This window comes from Macrotis lagotis, chromosome 2, assembly GCF_037893015.1.
Source record: "Macrotis lagotis isolate mMagLag1 chromosome 2, bilby.v1.9.chrom.fasta, whole genome shotgun sequence".
Taxonomy (NCBI): domain Eukaryota; kingdom Metazoa; phylum Chordata; class Mammalia; order Peramelemorphia; family Peramelidae; genus Macrotis; species Macrotis lagotis.
In genome coordinates, this window is record NC_133659.1 from 332,322,313 (window position 1) to 332,341,524 (window position 19,212).

Below are 19,212 nucleotides of genomic sequence, written 5' to 3' on the forward strand. Positions count from 1 at the left end.
CCACCTATGGCCCAAGAATCCATCCCCCTTCCCTCCTGCCTCTGCACTGAAGACCCCTAACTCAGGCTACAGAATTTTACATGGGCAGAGATAGTCATAGAATGACAGAAGGCAGTCCTTCAGGAAAGGGGGGGGGGGCACAACTCAGTAGTGCTAGTGGGGCATAGCCCTGAACTGCCTAGTCCCAAAGCACCAGGGAAGATCATGAATCATTCCACTAAGCCTAAGGAAAAGAACATAGCATCTAGCTAGGATCAGTTCTGACCCTCCAAAAGTCACTTGGGATAAAGACCTAGAATGTTGAACCCAGTATGGGAAGATGTTGAGATGTCCTGAGATTTAGCGTCCAAGGAATCCTCCAATAGAAGGGATAGAGTCAGAAAGCAAATAGAGGAAAATGAGGGAAGGTGGGGATGATTAAAATTACCAAAGATGTTAGGGAAGAAAATACTCCTTTAACACAAGCAGATAAATCAACAGGAAAAACATTAACAACAGCTGGAAAGAACAAGTTCAGGCATCTACAAGTAAATATTATAAGCTCTATTTACTATATACTATGAATAAATTCTATAAAGGAAAATGATCTAACACTCAATGAGACCAAGAACCCTATAGAAGGTGAGGATATCATGGAACCACAACATACTGTTCTGAGTGGTTTAAAAGGGAAATAAGAATTATGAATCTGAATTGATAACTATGTACAATGAAAATAATGAGCAGAACAGAAAAGCTTGAATTTGCTATAGGAAGTCTTACCAAAGAAATAAAACAGAGAATGATAGTTTGGGAATGTAAATATGCAAAACTGAAGGACAATGTAGAAGAAACAAAAAACAAGAATATTAAAAGAAAATATGTTCATTATATAAGTAAAGCATACTGATTTCAAAGACAGGATGCATAGAGACAACCTAAGGATCATATGTCTTCCAAAAGAACATGACTGGACAAAAATTCTTAACATCATAGGCAAGAGATAAAAGAAAGAATTGCCCAGAATCTCTGAACAAAGAATATGAAATATCAGCTAAAAGAATTTACAAATTGCCTCCAGCAATAGCCCCAAAAAACCTCAAAACAGAAAAATAACAAGGCTACATATACTCTAAGCCATATAATTGTTAAATTTAATAATTCAATTCTGAATCAATTAACACAAGTGATCAGAAGAAAGATCTTCAAATAGGAAGGAAAGGGAATTTGAATAACACTAGATTAGTACCAATAGAAAATATAATAGGTAATGGAATAATGTCTTCTGAAGAGCTCAGGATGTAGCCCGGGGAGACCAATCCTGCAAATCTGAGCTTGACCATAAATGAAAAAATATGAATGTTCAATAATAAAGAGGCATTTGGAACATTTTTAGAAAGAAAATCAGAACAGAAGAGATTATTTGCTTCTCAAACACCTGACATTATAAAAAATGATGGAGTGAATAAAAGCAGCAGGCAAGAACAACAAGAGCAACAGAGTGATAGCAGAGAAACCAATGACACTTCTTTCTAAATGGACACAAGGAGACAGGGGTGAAGACAGAAGAGCTTATGTAGGGATCAGTGAAGAGGCAGGTCTGGAACATTATGAATAGAATTGGGTGACACCCTGCATTTAGGTGAACCATTTTGTTTTTTTACTTTGTGAAACTACTTTATAACATGGGAGGGTATAGGAAAGGAGGGGGAAGGGAAGGAGCAGTGGAATAAAGGAACATAATGTGCCAGGGTAAAATCTAGAACTCTCAGTGAGGGAAAGATGAACCCTATGGTCTCAGAAAGAAAAGAGCCTACAGTGGAATGAGTAAGAAAGGGTGGGGGGGAGACTTGAGAAAAGAAACGAGGCCTTGCTTTGGTGGTAGGAGAGGGTTCCACTGGTGAATGCTTCTCTGGGTGAAAAGATTTGTCTGTGAAGGGAAATAGGATCTTGTGTTGGTATGGCCTGAAAGATTTGGTGCTTTATATTTAGAGGGAAAGTTGGAATTCCTTGGAGCAACTGGCACCTGGGGGAGTATGAAAGTATAGAACCAGAGAGGAGGCAAATGTGGGGGTGGGGTAGGAGGGGAATAGGAGGAGATAAAAGCAAGAAATGGTATAGCTCAGTAGTGGGCTGCATCCTTGAAAATATGGTTGGGGAGGAGCTCTACTATGGGGTCATGTCATCTCTGACACAAACAACATTCCCTTTTTCTGAGTATGAGACATATTGGAAAAGGTAAATCCATATGGCAATCTCTACAAGGTCAGGGCACAAACCATCCAAAAGGAGAGTCCAGAATGGATGAATACTTTGGAAGTTTTATTACATGAGGATATAGAGAATATAAAGGAACTAGATAATTATAGGGGTCATGAATCAAAGAAAGAAAGGATAGAAAAATGAAATGAATGAAAAGAATCCTTTCTGGAAGTAGGAAAAATGAAATTTCAAAAATGAATGAACAGAAATAGTTTATAGAGGAAGAGAAGAGGATTCTACCTGACCAACTGAGAGGAAAAAGGAGAAGTATCTAACCAGATCAAAGCAGAAGAGGAAAAAAAAGAACTGATATACAAAACCTTAAAGGAAAATGAATAGGAGGGATCATGATGGGAAGAGATCCAGGGGAACAGGGAAACCTTAAAAAAGATTAAATTAAAGTAGCTGGAGTAACATAACACTGTGTTTTCAGAATAAGAGGAGAAAAATTAAAACTTGGGGAAAAAATTTTAGAGACAGATGGAGAAAAATATAGTTATATCTTTAAATGGGAATGGATTAAACAATCCAATAAAACCAAAAAAGAGTGACAGATTGGATAAGAAAACAATACCCTACTATCTGTTACTTATAAGGACTTATACTTACATATTTAAAAAGAGACATAAATAAAATTAAATTTAAAGGATAGAAAAAAATTTACCACACATCAAGTAAATAAAAAAGAACTATGAATTGCAATCATGCTGACAAAGCAAAAACCAACATTAAAAAAATAAAAAGGATAAATAAGGAAACTATATTTTGCTGAAAGTAACCATAGACAACAAACCAATATCAGTAATAAATTAATAAACATATACTCCAAATGCCTTAGCATCCAAATTTATAATGGAAATATTATCTAAGCTACAAAGACATAGATAATAATGTTTGTCCTTCATTCTCAAAGACCATGACATCAGGGAGGTGATGCCATGACAAGTATGTGAATTGGATTTGAGTTAGGGGGTGTTGTGCTAAGTCACCAACCTCACTTTCTCCTCTGGTCATATGAATCCAGTGGCCAGATATATCAGAACCACTGGAGATGGCTCTGGCTGCAAGGCAATCAGGGTTAAGTGACTTTCCTGGGGTCTCACAAAGAGTAATAGCTATCTGAGGCCAAATTTGAACTGTGATCCTCCTGACTCCAAGACCAGTGCTCTATAACTGCTCTACATTGATAGTAACACAATAGTGATAGGAGACTTCAATATCCCTCTCTCAATTTAGGATAAGTCTAAAAGAAATATTTTTAAAAGGGGCTGAGGGAGAAATATGGAATTGTTGGAGAAGCTAGTTAAATCTTAAGGGATCTTCTAGCAATTCTCAGCCCCTTCCTTCTACTGTAATAGGTCCTTTGTACCTCTTCATGCGATGTAATTTACCTCATTCTGCCTCCCCCTTCCTCCCATTCCAGTACAATCTCTTTTTTTTAAAATGTCTTAATTTTAAAAAAAATCATCCCATCAAATTCAGAGAAGTCTGGAAAGCACAAACAGATGCTGAGTGAGATGAGCAGAACCAAAAGAACATTGTACACCATAACTGCAACATGGAGTTGAGGATCACTATTAATGGACTTGCTTATTTCATCAGTGCAATAATCAGGGACAATTTTAGGGTATCTGTGATGGAGAATACCATCTGCATCCAGTGAAAGAATTGTGGAATTTAAACAAAGATCAAAGACTATTACCTTCATTTTAAAAAAAACTTATATATTAATTAATTTTGTTATATCTTTTATTTTTCCTAAGGATTTGATTTTTCTCTCAACATATTCAATTTTGATCAATGTATAGGATGAAAATAATGTAAAGACTATCAGACTGCCTTCTGTAGGGGATGGGGCAAAGGAAGCGAGATTTTGGGGGGGGGGATTGTAAAATTCAAAATAAATATCTATCAATCATCAAAAAAATCATCCCATCAAAATCAAGTTATATCTAGTGATGATTATCTTCCTCCCCTTTAGGGATGTAACCTGCTTAATCTTATTGAGTAACATAATTTTTCTTTCCCTGTTTCCCTTTTTATGTATCTCTTGAGTCTCATGTTTGAAGATCAAATTTTCTGTTTAGCTCTAGTTTTGTCATCAGAAAAATTTGAAAGTCACCAATTTCATCAAAGGTCTATTTTATCCCTGAAAAAGTGTGCTCAGTGCTGCTGGGTAGTTGATTCTTGGTTGCAAATCAAGCTCCTTTGCATATTCCAGGCCCTTCAATCCTTTAATATTGAAGTTGACAAGTTCTGCATCAAACTGAATGTGACTCCTTGGTATTTGAATTGCTTTTTTCTGGCTGCCTACAGGATTTCCTCCTTTAATCTGATAATTCTGAAATTTGGCTACAATATTCTGTGGCATTTTCATTTTGAAATCCCTTTCAGGAGATGATCGATGTATTCTTTCAATGATGATTTTACCCTCTGGTTCTAGGATATCAGAGCAGTTTTCCTTGATGATTTCTTAAAAAACGTCCAGTTTCTTTTTTTTTTGATCATGGCTTTCAGATAGACCAATAATTCTTAAATTATCTCTCCTGTATCTATATTCCAAGTTAATTATTTTTCCAAAGAGATATGTTAAATTTTCTTCTATTTTTCAGTTTTGATTTTTCTTTACTAATTCTTTTTTTGTTTGTTTTTTAGTTTTTTTGCAAGGCAATGGGGTTAAGTGGCCTGCCCAAGGCCACACAGCTAGGTAATTATTAAGTGTCTGAGACCGGATTTGAACTCAGGTACTTCTGACTCCAGGGCCGGTGCTCTATTCACTGCACCACCTAGCCGCCCCCCATCTAGATAATTATTAAGTGTCTAAGGCCGGTTGAACTCAGGTACTCCTGACTCCAGGACCAGTGCTCTATACACTGCGTCACCTAGCTGCCCCCTGCTTGACTAATTCTTACATTTCATAGAGTCATTAATCTCCATTTGCCTAGTTCTATTCCTCAAGGAATTATTTTCTTTAGTTACCTTTTGCATTTCCTTTTCCATTTGGTCAATTCTCTTTTAAAGGCACTGTTACCTTTTCCATTTTCCTAACTGTATTTTAAAGGATGTATTTTCTTCAGTTAATTTTTGTGCTTCCTTTTGCAAGATGTTGAATTTCTCTTGCATTTCTTTCCCCAATTTTTCTACTTGGTTTTAAAAATTCTTTTGGGGCTCTTCCAAGTTGTCTTTTTGGACCAAAGCTCAGTTCATTTTCTCCTCTACAGCTTCTCATGTAGTACTTTTCCTGCCATCCTCTTCTGGGATGGTGTTTTGCCTGTCTTTGTCTCCAAAGAAACTTTCTATAGTCCCTTGTTAACAGCTGAGGAATCTCCAGCTGGTCCCCTCCATACCCTGCCTGTTCACTGACTTCAGTTCAAGGCTCCTGGCTGCACTTCTACTTCACCCAAGATAGGCCTTGCTGGAAATTGCTCCACTTTGTTCTTTTGTGGATTCTGTGGTCTCCAGAATCCATTTAGAGGCTTGATTAATGTCATCTCTAAGGGGAACTTAAGGAAGTTCCTGGCTTTTAGAGGCTTGATTAATGTCATTTCTAAGGGGAACTTAAGGAAGTTCCTGGCTTCTCTCTGCGCTCTTGGTTCTGTCCTTGACTGTCCTTATGGTATCTTCTAAAGGGAACCACAAAAGAACATATACATTTCTCAGCAGCACATGGAACTTTTACAAAAACCTTTACAAAAACTGAGTCTAGGGCTCAGAGACATTACAAACAACTGTGAAAAGGCAGTTAATACATCCTGTATGGATCATAACAAATAAAAATAATCATTGGTTTAGGGATCACAAACAAAAGATACAGAACCAGTAAAGACTTAACAATGAAAGAGTAGGTAAAAGAACATATCATAGAAACTGTTAATAACCATGTAAAAGAAAATGATAATGATGAAAAACATACCAAATTTTTGGATGCAGATAAAGTAGTATTCAGAGGACAAATCATATCCTTACAAACATACACTAACAAAATATAAAAAGAGAATTAATGAGCTGAATATGCATTTTTTAAAATTAGCATGCCAAAAAATAAACATACCTAAAATAGCACATAAGAGGAAATATTCAAAATTGGAAAGGGAATAAAAAGAAAATGATAAATAAAACTAAACACTGGTTCTTTGAAAACAATAAAATTGATAAACTTTTTGCTAATCTGATTTATACATGAGAACAAAAAATCAAATCAGTAAAACTGCAAATAAATTAGGTGAAATCACAGCAAAACCAGAATAAAATGAATCATCCTAAGACATCATATAGGTTAACAAAACTGAGAACATAAAATAAATATCAGAATACCCTAAAAATATAAAATACCTAAACTAATAGAAAAAATCTTTAAAAATTCAATCTCAGAAAAGGAAATAGATAGCTATAAAAGAATTACCAAAGGAAAAACTCCTAGTCCTGATGGATTCCCTGGATAATTGTATCAACTTTAAGAAAACAGTTAGTACCCCTATTTCACAAATTATTCTGAAAAATTGAAAAAGAATATATCCTATCAAATCACTTTTATGAGACAAATATAGTCCTAATACCTAAACTAGGGAAATATAACTATAGGCCAATATATTAATGAATGTTGGTTCAAAAGTTTTAAACAAAATCCTGTCAAAGAGAGCTTTTTTAAAAACATAAAAGCCTATATATATATATATATATATATATATGTATATATATACATATATATATATATATAAACCAAAGCAAGCATCAAATATAATCACATATAATTAGAATATACTAGAAAATTTTCCAACAAATATGGTAAAAAATATTTTATTATAACAATAATAAACAGGGATTAAAAGATAATTCAACATTAGGAAAATAATTATAACATAATTAATCATTTTCAAAACCACAATAGCTAAAACTACCTAATCATCTCAATAGATAGAGAAAAAGTATGATACTCTTTTATGCTAAAAACCTACAAAGTATAACCATAGAAGGTCTTTTTTAATATCATAAAAAGCAACTATATAGAACCAAAAGCAAGTATCCCATATAATGGGAATACACTAGAATTTTTTCTAAAAAATATGGAAATGACATTGACACTATTATTTGAATTAGTTCTGGAAATGTTAGCAATAACAATAAGATAATAAAAAATAAAGAAATCATAGTTATAGAGATAGGTAAAGAGGAGATAAAACTTTGCATGGTTTACTTGGAAAATCCTTGGGAATTGGCAAAAATACTGGACAACTATTGGAGTAAAGCTGAAGGTTACAAAATAAATCCTCAAAAATCAACAGCATTTGTATATAATAAAATCAAAACACAAAAAAAATAATAGAAAGAGAAATCCCTTTTCAAATAATTTTAAAAATGCATAAAATATCTGGGAATCAAACCTACTCAAGCAACAAAAGATGTTACAAGTGCTGTCCTTAAAAACAACTTAAATACCTGGAGGAATATTCAGTGCTCATGGCTGGGCCATGCCAATATAATTAAAATGACAATTACTACAAAAATTAATTTTCAGTTTTAATGCTATATCAATCAAATTATTATGGGGATAGTTTACAGAATTCAACAAAATTCTTTTGAACAACAAACATCTAAGATATCAAAGAAAATGTGAAGAGAAGCAAGTTCTCTAACTTATAAAGCATCAAGATTATCTGGTATTGGTTAAAAAAAAGGGAGATCAATAGAACAAATTATACAAGGGAGATTCAAAAACAACAGAACTCAATAACCCACTCTGATAAAGTGGAAAATATGTATTTCCTAGACAAAAACTGCTGGGAAAACTAGAAAACAATATACCAAAAATTAGGATTAGAACAATACTTTCACCATATTCAACAATATATTGTAAATGGATATGTGACCTTATTATTAAAATCATACTATAAAAAATTAGAAAAAGAAACATATCATATACAACTCAAAGTTATGTATTCTTAACTAAACAGGAAAAGCTACTGCCCAGCAAAATTAGTGCACCTAGAAATAGTTCAAATATTGTTGAGTAACACTGAGGATCACACAGGATGTAGTGGGTTCTACATGAAAGAAGTGGACTACTTGGAATATGAAAATCTAAAAGTAAAGGAGCTAGTGAACTGGAAAATCATTCTGCACAGTAATCACAATGGTGAGATGATGATCAACTGTGAAAGATTTGGCTGTTCTCAAGAAGACAATGATCTAAAATAATCTGAAAGGACTCAAGGTGAAAAAATGCACTCCTTCAGAAAGAGAATTGAGGAACTTTTGAGAGAAAATTAAAATTTAACTTTTTTCACTTTTTTGTTTTTCTTCCTTTTTGCAATAGGACTAATATGTAAATGTTTTGCATGATTTCACAAGTATAATTCCGCATGATTTGCATGATTTCACAAGTATGATATTGTTTGCCTTCTCAACAGGTAAGTGAGGGGATAGGAGGGAGAGATTTTGGAACTCAAAATTTAAAAAAGAAAATTATGTTTTAAGATCAATTTTAAAGTTAAAAAAGCATAACATTAAAAAAGAGAATTAATTGAAATCTTTAAGAGAACTGTTTCTATAAAATGGTGGGACAGATGCCCCTACAAAAGATCAAAATATGAGGAATGGGTGAGTCAGTAGAGGCAATGAATATAAATGTCTTTCTAGTTCTTCAATAAAATAGAGAAAAGAGAAAAAACTTGAAGGTATGGCAATGTCAGCATTTTTCAAGGTTTTCCAAGAATCTAAATACTGTAGGCAATGAAAAGGAGCAAGATAAAAGGAAGAGATTATTAAGGGGGAGAGAGAGCATGGAAGGGGGATATTGACAAGATAAATTCCTGGAGAGGGATGGGATCATGGACACAAACAGAAGGATTGGTCTTGGCCAGACTGGATGAGTTGAGGAATAGATAGATGAAGTTGTAGATGGGTTTGGAGTAAAGAAATTGAATAAAGGAGCTAAAAAGTTGAATGGTCATAATTTTTTCAGTAAAGTATGAATCATGGTTATCTGCTGAGAGATGGGGACTCTTTAGTGCATATTAAAGACATCAAGAGAATGCAAACCATTCAAAAGAGTTACTGAAGGTTTATTTTGGGGTTTTTTGTTTGTTTTTGAAACTGGACCTCCTCTCTCTCTCAGTTGTCTACACTTCCTCACTCCTCTCTCAACTTTGAGGCCTCTTACCAGAGAGGAGGGACATCAGCTCCACCCTTCTATGGAAGCAGATCTCTCAAAGGTTACCAATGATTTCTTAAGGAGGTAAACTTAGACTTTTTTCCATCCTCATCCTCCTGGTCACTCTCCAATGTCTGGCTTTGCTACCACTGTGTCCTCCTGGACACATTTTCTCTGGGCTTAAAAATGTTACTGTCCCCAAGCAATCACTCCTCAGTCTCTTTTGCTGGGCCATTATCCATGCCCACTTCCTTAAGCTAGAAATGCAGTGGTTACTCACAAACCCAACCTAATCCCAGTACTGATTGGCATAGAAGCTTTTAAACAGCTCCATTTTTCTAATCTGGGCATATTTGCCCCTCCCTAGGCAGCCCCAATGGCTCTCCAATCCTAGGAATTTGCCATCTTGGTATCAGATTTAGTGCAGACACAAGATCAACTTTAGCAGGGAGGTGACACAACATAAATTCATGGTGTACCCAGTCATAATGTGTGTAAATATCTACACATGTGTATATGTATGTTTACATACATCTGTGGGTATGTACATTTCTATATGCACATTGTTAAACATATTCACATGTCTGTGTATGTGAATGTAATATATTTATACACATATAACAGAGATGCTAAGGAAGTCTCATGGGTATTGGGCGAGTTGAGTCAAAAAGTAGAAGATATGCATAATTGAACTGGTTAACTATAGAGTCAAGACTGGGAAAAGGCAGGGCAAAAAGTGAGTCCAAGGTAAGGTAATGGACTTGGAGAACAGGAAAGATGGAAGGACAGGAGATTGTAGAGAGAATAAATAGGTTTGGGGGAAAGTGGGCAAAAGAGAGTTGAAAAATAAATTCTAATTAAGAAAAAAAGGAGGGTTTTGGAAGGTAATTGAAGTGATGATGAGGCCTAAGAGGCCACTCCTGAGGATGGCAAAGGTAGGGGGAAGATACTGGTGATGAAAGCTGAGGAAGTCAATGAAGCAGGAGAGCAGGGTATTAGGAAGAACCTTAGTGTAAATAGCAAAGTCCCTAAGTATGAAGGAAGGTACTGCAATGGAGAAGTCTGTTTGCTTGGTAACAGACACCTTAAAAAAGGATTCTTTAGGACAGAAGACTGGGATGATCTCAACAAAAACAGTGATGATCTCAACAAAAACAAATGCAGGGAGTTATACAAGTCTTAATGCAGTTTGAAACTACTTAAGCTATTAAAAGCTGAAAACTTCACAAAGACTTTTAAGACATCTTATGCAAATGGAGGGAAATGCAAAGGAGACAAGGAAGCTGAGTGATGGGAAGCCAAGGGAAGGTCTAGAATTAGGAAAGGAGAGTGAGCAGCATCCAGCTTCTCAGGGAGCATGATAAAGTCTATACTTGATTTAATCCCAACCAAAACAAAATCAGTCATTTTCCAGATCCTTCCATCCTGGCTAAGCCACCTTCTCATCAAGATAAGCAATGAGTGCACTCTGTGAACTAACCTTCCTGGCTCTACCTCTGGAAGCATCCCCTCAGGGCCCACTGTCCTTTTCTTCTGCTTGACTGCTCAGCTTGGGACAGATTGTCTAAGAAGGCCTCCTCCTCAAAGAATTTCCAGGAACACTAAAGGAAATTTTAGACTTGAAAAAGAAATGCAGAAAGCAGACAAGAGAAATAATTGTCCTAAAATGGAACATCCATTTGTACAAAATTTTTGCCTCTGAGTTCTAAGTGATTTGTAAAAACAGTACCAAGTTTAATAATGCCTTCAATATACAGAATTCGTCATTTAAGCAAACTAATCAATAGAGGCACTGGGCCCTGAATTAATTCCTTGAGATCACACACAAGAAAAATAATTTCCTATTTCTTTACTCTAACTTAGTAACTCATAACCAGACTAAAGAGTTGGTGAGCTCTAATTTTATGTGAACCCAATTCACATCATCTCTATCTGTTGCCATGGAAATGACTAAGGCCAAAAAAAAATCAACATTGCCACCTCATTCTCCAATCAAGTCAAAAAGTAGAAAATGGGCGTCAAGAGGGAAAATGGGATCATCTGAATATAAATAGGTCTGCTAATTAAGCAGATTTTGTCATAAAAATTACTAACAATATGCAGAAAGAAAACTGATTCATGTCTAAGGGACACAAATTAAAAAACCTTTCTTTTGGAATTGAAACCTCCCTCAGTCAAGTAGAATCATGTGTCTGTCTACAGGCTCCATTCTGTAAGGAGCATTAGATGTTGCTTTGGGAGGTAATTTTCCTCTTCCTATGTGGAACAAGAACAAGTTAACAGTTTCTATTTCAAATTGTTTCTTTTAAAAGATGTTTCAAAGTGTTGCCCGTGCCCACTAGACCAAAGAAATGATCCCGTTTAGATTCCTAGTCTGTAAAAGGATGACAGTGCACCTCCCGTGTCGTTGCTCCCCCCAGCCCTTCTGTGGCACACGCAGCATCACTAATTAGACTGACTGCTTCCGTGTGCCAGGTTCCATCAGCTGCTACCAAGGCAGATGACTGAAGAAAGGGCACGTCGGCATGCCTCAAATGCCACTGACATTAACAAGAAATGATGGTGGGCGCGCAAAAGAGTATTTCTGGGATGCTGCAAGGTGTAGAAATGGGGACAGTCAGACCTCTAACCCTCTTTCCCAGACAAGGAAAACATCATTTTAAGAAAATCATTTAGGACATAGGGTGGACCGAATCAGTTCCAGGAGATTCCTGTAGAGAGAAATGAGGAGGACAAAGGAAAATCAGACTATTTTATTTTTCTGTATTTATTCAAGACAGATTTATTAAGTTCTTAAAATGGTGCAGGTCCTGTATTTGATACTGAAGATAGCCTCTATCTTCAAGAAACTTACATTTTATTGAAGTTTTTAGAAAATTAAATAATAAATAATTTTGTGAGAGAGGGTATTAGTGGTCATGAGGATCAATGGAGTTAAAGCCAGAAAGGACCTTAGAGGCCCTTAAAACCAGCACCCAGAGGAGAAAACTGAGGCAGAGAGAGGTGACATACCACACAGCCAGGGCCTAAGGTGGGATTTGAACTCAGGTCTTCCATCCTCAGCTAAGGCTGGAAGAAAACTAGGGATTAAAGGAAGAAGAGGTGAGGAACGCATACACCATAGACATGGGGGCTGAGAGCAGCCCATGTGAAGCCATGGAAACCTGTGGTACACTCCTGAGGAAAGGCCCACAGGCTGATGAGGCCAGAACACCCAGAAGCAAGGTGCAGAGAGCCTAGTGAGGCAGGACAAGATGGCCTGGGAAGGATTTATCCCAGGGGGATCCCAAGAGGGAGAAACTGCAGTTTTCCTGAGTAAGGGAGTGAACGGGTTGGCAGTTGTGTGGGGAGAGATGACAGAAGGGGGACCTGCCAGAGGACCAACACATAGCCCAAGCTAGAGGGAATGAGCACCTGAACCAGGGGGCTGGCTGGAAAAGACAACTGCAAATTCACAGAACTATTGGGAATGCATTTCCGTCTTTATCTGTATCAAATAACTTATGCACCACAGATTAATAGTTCTATCTAATTGCTATATCAATTCATTTTAAATCTGAATTTCATCAATGCATAAACCTACAAAATGAGAACAGGCTGATAAATATTGCATTTAATTATTCCTAGAATCAATAAATCCAAGAATTAAAAGGAACCTTAAAACTTACCCACCTGATTTCCAGAAACTCCAAAAATTCTCTAAAACATAGCAAACAACAGGTAATCAAACCTTTGCCTGGTAGGGAACCTCCATATCCCCCAAGAATGTCTTTGAAATTGCTCAACAGCTCTAATTGTTAATGTTATTCCTCCTATCTTTCACCTTTTATTCTGTGTCCCCTCTGGACACTGACAAGTCAATTTAATTAACTCACCTATGAAACATTTTGAAGGTACTCCAGATTCAGAGATAAAGCAAAATGTAGTCTCTGACCTTAGGGAACTTATCAGTTATCGGGGGAAAGGAGGAATAAAGCATGAAGCATGTTCACAAATAACTACAAAGCATGTTAGAATAGAATGTACCTTAAGGGTGAGATATTTATCTCTTATGGATGGACACAGGTTTGGTTTGTGGAACTTTTTCATAACAAATCCTCTCCATGGCTCATTTTACATTTCCCCCCTCCTGGAAGCACTTTTTAATTTGACTCTCTTTTAAGGGATCTGAATCGACAAAATTCTGTCACCAGGTCATGCTCCCTCCTGAGAAGAAGACAAGACTGCCTCCTCTCTACTTCCTGCCCTTAAACTTCATGTTGATACCTCCCCAAACACCCTAATTTCTCAGTTTCAGCCACCTCAGATGCAATTACCTAATTCTCAATCTACTTTGGCCATACAAAAGGATGACACACTGGATTTCACCATTACTTCCAAGGTATCCGACCATGCCACCTCTTGCCATGTTAACCCCTCCTAAAGCCATCTGCTTCCCCATCATCATAACCTCCTAAGGACACAGCCCTCAATACCTTCCCAAGACATTAGCCCTGCTCTTGCTTTACTTTTCTTCATTAATTCTACTAATTCAACTGTACCTTGAAGCTCTACTCTAGAATCTTTCCTCTTTCTAGCAACTATCACCCTCTGCCAAATCCTAGCCCTGAGCAGAGGAAGACATGTAATTGCCTTACTGCAGTGAAAGCCCTGTTGAGGTTAGGCAGTATCAGTTCTGTTAGCTTCCTGTAGCCTGAGACAATAACTGGTTTCTCTCTCACTCCCCACAGAAACTGTTTCAAACCTCCTCTTCACCTCTCCTTCCACATTTCCACCCCTCTGCTGAGAAAGTCATCTCTTACTTCACTGAGAAAATTAAGGTCATTCAACCCAAGCTCTTTTTTTATCTTCTCTTCATTTCAGAATGGTTTGACATCTCCCTGCCTCTCCTCCTTTTCTCTAGTCTCTGCTAATGAAGTGGCCTTTCTCCACCCCGAAGTCAACCCCTCTATATATGTTCTTATGCCCATTACTTCTCATATTCACCAACATATTCCCACCTTCATCAAACCCCTCTCCCAGTCTCCTGGTCTCTTTTTCATTGCTTTCAAACATGTATAATCTCCCACATTCTTAAAATCACTAGAGTCTCTCCTTAAATGATCTCCTTCATGCATTCCCCTCCTTTTCTCAGCTAAACTTCTAGAAAAGGCTGTTTATACCCATTGCTTGCACCTTCCTCTCTTTACTCACTCCTTAAGCCCTGTACAGTCTGGCTTCTGATCTCATCAATCCCCTCAACAGTTATCTTCAATATCACTAATGATCTCTAACTGCCAAATCTGATGATCTTTTCTTATTCTCAATCTCTCTGAAGCATTTAATACTGCTAATTATTCTCTCCTCATGATTATTGTCTTTTCTCAGGGTTTTCAGGACACTGCCCTACAATCAAGCTTACCAGTCAATGATATGGAAAATTTACATTCTTTCCTTTCTATCTTGAACTGCTTGTCCTATTATTTAAACTGAATAACACATTTAGGGGATAATTATGTTATCAAAGCCACGCAAAATCATCATTGTACATACGATCAAATTTATGCTGTTACAGGGAATGAAACTGTTGAAAGCTCCATTTTTAGATGCTCTCCATTAATCCACATTTTCCAGTTCATGTTCATCTTTGTTCTATGACCCCCCGCCATTTACTTGAAACACACTAACATGGTAAAATAGTCTAGCATTCACCTCAATCAGAAGATGAAGAAAGTATCCTAAGATACTAATTCCAATTACCTAAGTTCCTTAAATAGAAAGTTTTTCAGAAGTAGGAATATTGTAGAAGCCCTTTATGTTGTGAAGGAGAAATTAAAATAGTGCCAAATGTACAATTTCACACTGTAGAAAACACATTTTCTTGGCCTGGACTCTGGACTTGTGATTTGGCTCTCTGAGGAGCACCCAGGGAATTTTGGAACATTGCTTTTTAACTGAGGAACTTCAGCCATTTTTCCATAACTTCAAGAGACACTTCCACCATGGACAGGCTACATCATTTGCTGAGGAAGCTGTATGTATTAGAAGCAGATCTTGATCATTGTTGGAAGGGATGTGGGAAATCTGGGACACTATTGCACTGTTGGTGGAGCTGTGAACTCATCCAACCCTTCTGGAGAGCTATTTGGACCTATGCCCAAAGGGCAACAAAAATGTGCATACCCTTTGACCCAGCAATACCACTACTGGGTCTATACCCTGAAGAGATGAGGAAAAAGGGTAAAAACATAACTTGTACAAAAATATTTATAGCAGCCCTGTTTGTGGTGGCAAAGAATTGGAAATCCAGTAAATGTCCTTCAATTGGGGAATGGCTTAGCAAACTGTGGTATATGTATGTCATGGAACACTATTGTTCTATTAGAAACCAGGAGGGATGGGATTTCAGGGAAACCTGGAGGGATTTGCATGAACTGATGCTGAGTGAGATGAGCAGAACCAGAAAAACACTGTACACCCTAACAGCAACATGGGAGTGATGTTCAACCTTGAAGGACTTGCTCATTCTATCAGTGCAACAATCAGGAACAATTTTGGGCTGCCTGCAAAGGAGAGTGCCATCTGTATCCAGATAAGGAGCTGTGGAGTTTGAACAAAGTGCAAGGACTATTCCCTTTAATTTAGAAAAAAAAAACAGATAGCTTATTGTCTGATCTTGTTACCTCTTAGACGTCTCTTCTCTTTAAGGATATGATTTCTCTCTCATCACACCCAATTTGGAATAAGGTACAACATGGAAACAAAGTAAAGACTGACAGAGTGCTATCTGTGGGGGGGAGGGGGGAGGGAAGCAAGATTGGGGGGAAAATGTAAAACTCAAATAATATCTTTAATAAAAATAAATTTAAATTAAAAAAAAGAAGCAGATCTTAAACCTATGTCTATGGGATTCCAAGACTAGCTCCCTTATCTCCTTATCCAAATTCCTAGAACCTGTTTGTGTGTCCCTTCATTCTATCTGTTTATAAATCTCTTCTCTTAGTATCCCCCAAGCTGCTGTTATCAGGACATGGAAGCAGCCCCAAAAAGGTGGGGGCAAGGGGAGGAGAGAATGGGGGTTAGCACTTTGCTCAGTGACCAACATTTCTGGAATGCCCTAGGCCCTTGGGGTAAGCTTGACCAAAACAATCTCATCTAATGGAGCTTCAAAGTCTGAAAGACATTCGTCCTATCACAACACTGGCTCTCTAAAGTTCTGATTGCAAACAGAGCTTCTCAGGACAAGAATCACAGTTGGAAGAACACCATTAGTTGCCGCTTCCTAGCAAAAAAGGAAGAAAGCATCCTTTGAGGAACTCCAGGAGCTGGTGGGCAGCTCTAGGACTCTACACCCCAACTCTTCCAGGGTCCATAGACTGTCCCTCAGCTTCCTGCCAAGCACTCTATAAATCTGGACTGGGAGCACCATCACTTGCTGAGCTGGGCACAGCTTTGTGGGGGATGACAGGGAAAACATGGGACCCCTACAGTAAGAAAGCCAAGTCATGTTTGCACTTTAATGCTTCCAAAGTCTGATATTTGGGTATCATGAATTTCCCTCCTGCACCATAATCAGTCAAGTGCAGTGTTGGCCATGGCTCCTCTGGGGCCACACCAGCAGGACACAAACTCTGGTGCCCTAGATGCCCCAAGGCCTCAAATCTGATATGAATGTTATCTACAAGAACATTGAAGATCACCAGGTTAAGGACAAATTCCTGAAGTACTCCACCCAGAAACATCCTCCCAAAGCTGACAGCAAACCATCTAACCAGTCCCAAATCTACCTACCTGTACTGATGCCTCACTTGCATCTTCCAACCCTTTCACAATAAGACTTTGTCATTAAAATCTATGTTAACTCCACTCTTCTCATCTTCCAGCCTAGCAACCCTTACTAAAAAGGAAATAGGTTAGCTGGATATGAGCAGTTCTAGAAGAAATCTAGAGGCCTCTTTGATCACTAGTTCCTCCTGTGGTGATCCACCACCCATCCCTTTAAAATGAATATTAGGTGGCTTGTCCAAGATTCAGAAGGGATTCCAGAGGTTTGCTTACAACTGAAGTCAAGTTCTCTGATCAAGAGTTGGCAGATGCCACCCTCTTCCTCTATTTGAAAGATGTCCCACTAGTCACATGGTAACACCAGACCTCTTTCCCATGATCTTTCAGAACCCATAGACAGGAGCTCAGCAATGACATTCATCATTTCCTTTGGCACCCTAGACTCTAAGCTAGGATAGCCTGGTCCTCTCTTATGAACTCCTTCCTTAAATGGGTAGCAACTCCCTAGGATCCAGGTTAGTCCTGTCCTATTTAGTTCAAGGATTCCTATCCCCCTTCTTGACTGATAAAATAGGACAAATACAAGTGTTTTGGGAAGTGCCATCTCTCTACTTCCATTAGCCCCCTCCCAAGAGGCTGCCTTGGTCCTTCCTTGATCAGCCCAACCTGACCTCCTGCTCTTCCCTTTTAGATCTTAAAACAAACAAGCCTTTTGGCTGAGATTAACTTCTCCACCAGTCTCACTCTTTCTGGACTCTAGGGCTACCTACACTGGGGTCTACAAGACCAGACCCATTCTCCATTTCAAGTCCTTGCTTCCTTGTTCAGCCCAGGTCTTTTTAAAAATCTAAATTGGCCAAGGCATTTCCTGCTCATCTACAATGGCCTCTTCAGGTAACTCCTTCTTTCTTTTGTTAGTAGAATTGTTTCTCTGTCTTTAGATTTCAAATTGCTTTCAAGAGTCATATTTTCTAGGGATTTCTACATGGGCACAGCAAACCAGAGGCCAATTTAATCTCTACTTTTGAAGATCTAAGGAAGAGACAACTAAATTCCCTCTATAATTAAATTATATAATATAAATTTCATTTCCTGGAGAAAAATCAACCATCTCATGCACCATTTCCTTTTTTGAAAAAAAAAATGTCATGCTTACATTTTTTAATCAGTACTCTAATAGTAGCTTAAAATAGCGAAGCTAGAAGTGGAAAAACATCTCAACATTTACCAACTGGATGACCCATGGTAAGTCCCTTAGCCCGCCATGTCTCAGATGCAAAATGAAGGGGTTGTACTCAATGACCTCCATGGTTTTTCCCACTCTAACTCTATGATACTACATGAAGATTGAAAAGTATTAGTTTTCCAGCAGCTGCAGTTTATTATTACTTAGCAGGCCAGATAATTCTCTTACAGGTTTGTTTCAAGACTTACTTCTGCCGATTTCCAAGTGTTTATTTTGAGTGGTAGAGCTTCCTGGGACACCGAACTTCTGCTCAGCATATGGTGATAACAACTCTGCTCTGGTCTCAATTCTGTCTTGGAAGTACTTTCTGTCAATGAAAGATAGCTAATTATTTTGGTGAAAAGGAAAAGTAATTTAACACAAACATTACATTTCTTAGTTAATCATACTGAAAAATGTTTCTGAAACCTCAAAGGGTCCACTGGCACATTCACCACCTACCAATGGTTAACAATGAATACTAATAGTTCAATACCTCTTGATGATCACTGACAAGCTCAGACAGATTTAAAAATTCACCCCAAACTTCTATTCTTACCTGTCTTCTCATCACCACTTCTATAGCCTCAGAATTTGAAACATGCTTCATTCTTGTAAAACAAAATAGGATATGTGGAAATATAGAAAATAAAGTTGAAATTATTCAAATGGACTTCTAGCCAATAAGGGATAACAGTCATCTTCCACCCTAGAAAAGCTGATGATCTTGTCTAGAGCAACCTCCTTTCATCCTCACAAGAAGTCTGGAAGATAGTTTATTTTATTCCAATTTTATTCCAATTTTACAGATAAGAAAACGGAGGCAAACAAA

At 37.5% G+C, this 19,212-nt stretch overlaps 1 protein-coding gene across 1 annotated transcript in view; it reads right to left on the bottom strand.

The window, feature by feature from the left end:
• The window catches only part of LOC141511801 (ENTH domain-containing protein 1-like), a 116,302-nt gene that overhangs the window by 60,595 nt on the left and 36,495 nt on the right, over nt 1-19,212 (bottom strand). The window contains 1 exon segment of the mRNA XM_074220833.1: nt 18,590-18,708. Coding sequence (XP_074076934.1) covers nt 18,590-18,708 — 119 coding nt within the window.